The sequence below is a fragment of the Protobothrops mucrosquamatus genome, unplaced genomic scaffold (assembly GCF_001527695.2).
Source record: "Protobothrops mucrosquamatus isolate PMUCROS unplaced genomic scaffold, P.Mucros_1.0 scaffold4018, whole genome shotgun sequence".
Classification (NCBI taxonomy): Eukaryota; Metazoa; Chordata; class Lepidosauria; order Squamata; family Viperidae; genus Protobothrops; species Protobothrops mucrosquamatus.
The window spans coordinates 132,473-137,468 of NW_015389955.1; the positions used below are offsets into that span (position 1 = coordinate 132,473).

Sequence of the window (4,996 nt, forward strand, 5' to 3'; positions counted from 1 at the left end):
AAAAAAAAAAAAAAAAAAAAAAAAAAAAACCAGCAGTAGAGTTTCGCTTCCTAGAGATGTGAGGGCTCCATCGTGGGTGTACTGAGTGCCCATGTCCTGCTCAGAGGGTGGGACTGGAAGACCTTCATGGTCCCTTTCAAGTCTAAGATTTTGTGACTCTCTACCACTCTCAAAAGGAAATATTATTCTCATCTTCTTTTTCTTTCCACCAGCAGGAAAATAAATGTGACCTGCAAGCCAACTACAACAGATAGTAGAAAATCAGCACAAGGCAGCAGCTGCCAGAAAGGATGGAACGTGGGAAACTCTCGGCTCCCCCGTCAGACACAGGCAGCACTCCGGAAAACCATGAAGGAACCCATGAATGCTCAGAGTGTGGGAAGTCCTTTGCTCGCAGATCCCTCCTCTTGACCCACAGGAAGGTCCATGTGGGAAGTGGATCCAGTGAACGTTTGGAGGGTGAGAAATCCTTCTCTGGAAAACCCCCCAAAGATCTTAGAAGCCCCCCCAGACTAAAACCCTATAAATGTGATGAATGTGACTTATGTTTTCATCGAAAGTCACACCTTCGTACACATCAGAAAATCCACACTGGAGAGAAACCTTATCAGTGTCTGGAATGTGGCAAATTCTTCCGTGAAAAAGCCACCCTCAGAGACCACGAGAGAATTCACACAGGGGAGAAACCTTACAAGTGCTGGGAATGTGGGAAGAGCTTTTCTCAGAAATCAAATCTTTGGTTCCATGAGAAGATTCATGCAGGAATAACATCTTACAAATGCTTTGAGTGTGGGAAATGTTTCACCCTGAGTAAATATCTTCACAATCATGAGAAAACACACAGTGGGCAGAAAAACGAAAAGTGCCTCGAATGTGGGAAATGTTTTTACTGGAAATCATACCTGGTGAAACATCAGAGAATTCACACCGGAGAAAAACCCTATGAATGCCCAGAATGTGAGAGACGATTTGTTAATTCTTCTGTACTTCGGAGACACCAGAAGAGGCACAAAGGGGAGCTACCCTATCAATGTGGGGAGTGTGGGAAAAGTTTTCTTACACAAAGTGAGGTTCAGATTCATGAAAGAATCCACACAGGGGAGAAGCCATATAAATGTGGGGAGTGTGGGAAATGCTTTTCCCAAAAACACCACCTTGAAAGCCATCAGAGGGTCCACACTGGAGAGAAGCCGTACAAATGCATACAATGTGGGAAATCTTTTGCTCGAAAAGGATATCTTTGGACACATCATAAAATGCATAGTGGGGAGAAGTCATATCAATGCAACGAATGTGGAAAATTTTATATTACCACATCATCCCTTAGAGAGCATATAAAAGTTCACACAGGCGAAAAAAATTACAAATGTTTAGACTGTGGGAGAGCATTTGCTTGGGCAACTCTGCTCAGAAACCACAGCCGAATCCATACAGGAGAAAAGCCCCATAAATGCTCGGAGTGCGATAAATGTTTTTCTCGAAGAAGTACTCTTTTGAAGCATCAACAAATCCACACTGGAGAAAAAAACAAATGTTTAGAGAGTGGAGAATGTTTTGCCCAACCTTCAGCACTTCACACCCAAAATCACGCAGGAGGGTGGCCTTAAAAGTGTGCAGAGCGTGAGAAAACTTTTCATTTTAGATCACAGCTAAAAATGCGTCAGAAAGTCCATAGCAGAGATAAATCTTTTCAGTTGTGAACAATGCGGGGAATTATTTTTTTTCAAAAGTCACACCTTACTATATGTCGGGAATTTTACACAGTGACAGAAGAGAAATCCTACAATTGTTTGATGTGGGGAAAATATTTTTCCTAGTCATAACCTTAAATATCATCTGACAGTACATAATCAAGCCAAAGTGTCAGAACCCAGTTGTTAGCAGGGGTGTGTGATTGCTTTCTTATTTCGGGTTCTGCCATAACCCTGGGGGGAGGGGGGAACCACAGGTGCTACAATGTATCCTCTCTGCTTTCTTCTATCTGCTTGCTCTTTGATCTATTTCCCTTAATGCTTACTTGGGGTGAGAATGGAATGTGCCTCTGGCCCTCTGCCTTATCTCTAGCCGCAGAAGAGGCGCGAAGACCTAACAGCCTTGGGAACAGCGCCTTATCAACCCTGTTCCCACAGCGGATTCACACCTGGGGATTGGCCCGTTTGAATTGGCAGGATGGACTATTGGAGTGGGGTTTGCTATCTACTCCATTAACCTATCGCTTCGCGCGGGAAACTCTCAGATCCTGCCTTCCGTTCCTGCTGTCAACTTCTCCCAATAAAAGTTCCTTTTGGAATGAGGCTGTTTCAGGAGTTCTGCTTTGTTGGGAAGAGGGATTGTGGCAGGTCCTTACACAAAGTGTATAAATGTTAGAGAATAAGAATCTTTGCTCACAAACCAGGAGCACAAGTAACACAACACAACAATAACACATGAATAATTACAGAAGAGAAAAGCATTGTGAGTGTTGGGGAGCGTAGATAATATTTTGTGGAGTACGAGTAGTCCTTGCCTTATGATGGCAAATGTGAAGAGATTTCCAGTCATAAGTTGTCACAGATGCCACTTAAGCCCTCTCAGGGTCTCTTTCACCCCCTTATCCGCCCTCCATCCTCTCGTATTCCCAGTGGAAGAGACCCCCAAGAGACCCGGGACACCAGCTCTGAACTGGAACAGGAAATTCTCTTTAAGGATTGTAAAGTTAAACTTCCAAGGTTTCATGGAACTGTATGGAAATCCATAATCTTCTGGAGTGGAACAGCCTTAAGAATGAGGCTTAATAGTTTTCAATATTGTTTAAGTGGATGTTTATACTACATGGAAAGAGGAAATAGTTATGTTGTTGGGTATTTTTGTTAATTTTTACTGCATCTTTGTCGATCAATTTGTAGAAAATTGGATGAGGTATAGAATGAAGATGCACCAAGTTGTAATTGCAGAAATAATGATACATCACACACTCGGGATAAATCACCCTGTTGGACCACAGGTTACTTAGCGCATACATCGTAGATTGTGAGAAGCGCGACTTCGAATGATCCAATATTTGGATTAATGTGAATTGTAAATTGATACCTGGTTGCGCTTCATGTGATCCAAAATTCAGTTAATGTACAATTGTTTGGTGTGGGGAAAATGCTTTTCCTAGTCAAGTAACCTTAAGTATCATAATCAAGCAAAAATGCATAAATGTTGGAGTGAGTTTTGCTCACAAAGCAGCAGCAGTAGTAACTTAACCAGAGTGATTACACAAGACAAAATATTTACCAATATTGGGGGAGCCTAGTTAATGTATTGTAGAATACAGGTATAATCACAATTGGTAAAGGGATTGTCAAAGTCATAGCTCATTAAACACTGCAATGATAAGTATAAAGCCATTCTTCCAAATCGGGTTTTTTTTTTCACCAAAAGCTGCAAAAAATGCTAGAAATTAGCAAAAGACATTGCAAATTATGATCCCATGGTCGCACGATAATGCAAACTGGCTGTTAAAGCCAGCCGATTCCCAAGCACTCATAATTTAATCACAAAACCTTTGGGAACAGGGACACAATTTTAAAATAGCCAGAATTTATGGGCTCAACAAATTTATTTATTTGTTGTAATTTTCAACAGTTGTTCAGTGACGTCATAAGTCGAGGACTGCCTGTAATGAAACCTGGATAAATCCTGGAGGATTCGCAAAAGAGGGTCCTTGTATAAATGCTTGGAATATTGCAGAATACTAACCTCACTGAGATCTCTGGAGGCCTCAGACAGTGGTTCTCAACCTTTTTAATGCCGCGACCCCCAACCAGTCGTAAGTCGAGGACTAAACCGGTCGTAAGTCGAGGACTAAACCGGTCGTAAGTCGAGGACTACCCAACCGGTCGTAAGTCGAGGACTTTCCCTGCCCGGGAACGCCGCGCATGCGTGGTTCCGCCCCCTGCGCCGGCCGAGGCGTAGCTGGCAAGCGGCAGAGACGGAGCAGGCCGACCACCAGCTGGCCCAGCCCAAGGGAGGTAAGGCACCCGCCGGAAAAGGGGAAAAAAATGGCGGACCAAAAAAATGGCGGACAGCCTTGCTTGGCGACCCCCGTGAAATGGTCGATCGACCCCAAATGGGGTCCCGACCCACAGGTTGAGAACCACTGCCTCAGAGGATCCACAAGAAAAAGAAATTGTACGTTTGGTGTGTGGGAAATATTTTTTGGGGTCTGCAGGTAAAAATGCCCTCCAGAGAAACAGATGCTCGGACTACTGGACACTCCTCCCGGGTGACAAAGTGCATCAGAGCTTGGTTTGTGGAAAATCTATTCCTTGAAATGAGACAATTGTTGTACATTTGTGAGTCCCCACAGAGGAGCCCCAGAAATCTTTGTAGCATAGAAAACATTTTAATTTTAAATCCTGACTTTAAAAAAAAACAACAAAAAAACATTTCAGTCTATTGCGCAGCCCTGATAAAAGCATTCCACTATTCTACAGCATGTTGTTAATTTGTCCGGAGTGCCCTTTTCCCACATTGTTCACCACAGTGGGGGATAATGCTAAGGGAGGGCTTAGCTAACTTCCTGGGCTAAAAGGGAATCATAGTTTAAGGTCTGACTCTTGGGCAGCGAAGTCCCAAAGCATCATGGCAGCATCCAGCCTCTTCAGACTTAGCAGATCCCCCCCCCCGCCTCACACACACACCCCGCCCCCGGAAGTCGAGATTGAAATATTTTGCACCTGTACTTGCTTTATAAGAGAAATGGGATGAAATGTTTTGTGCAGAGGCTTTTCTGAGAGATAACAAGAAGGAATTCCAGAAGGAAGGTGAAATTCTGGCTGAGTTATGAGAAGACAGGAAGGACATGTTGACAGGACATGAAGACAACAAACTTGGAAATTATGTTTGCTTAAATGTGACAGAGGAGGTGGGGGAGACCACCGCCCCCCACAAACACCTGGAGGGATCTATAGGTTAGGAAAGGTAGAGAGGGCTGGAAAAGGGGCAGGTAAAGGTTTTGAGGCAGACT

The 4,996-nt window shown here is 43.7% G+C and overlaps 1 protein-coding gene across 1 annotated transcript; it reads left to right on the top strand.

The window, feature by feature from the left end:
• Positions 1 to 290: 290 nt before the first annotated feature.
• On the top strand, positions 291 to 1,927 carry LOC107298492 (zinc finger protein OZF-like). Its single transcript, XM_029286543.1, has one exon. The coding sequence runs from the start codon at positions 291 to 293 to the stop codon at positions 1,605 to 1,607; it is 1,317 nt and encodes a 438-aa protein (XP_029142376.1). The 3' UTR covers positions 1,608 to 1,927.
• Positions 1,928 to 4,996: the final 3,069 nt, after the last annotated feature.

Coding starts and splice junctions, on each gene's coding strand:
- LOC107298492 (XM_029286543.1), top strand. CDS start 291: ATGGAACGTGGGAAACTCTCGGCTCCCCCGTCAGACACAGGCAGCACT.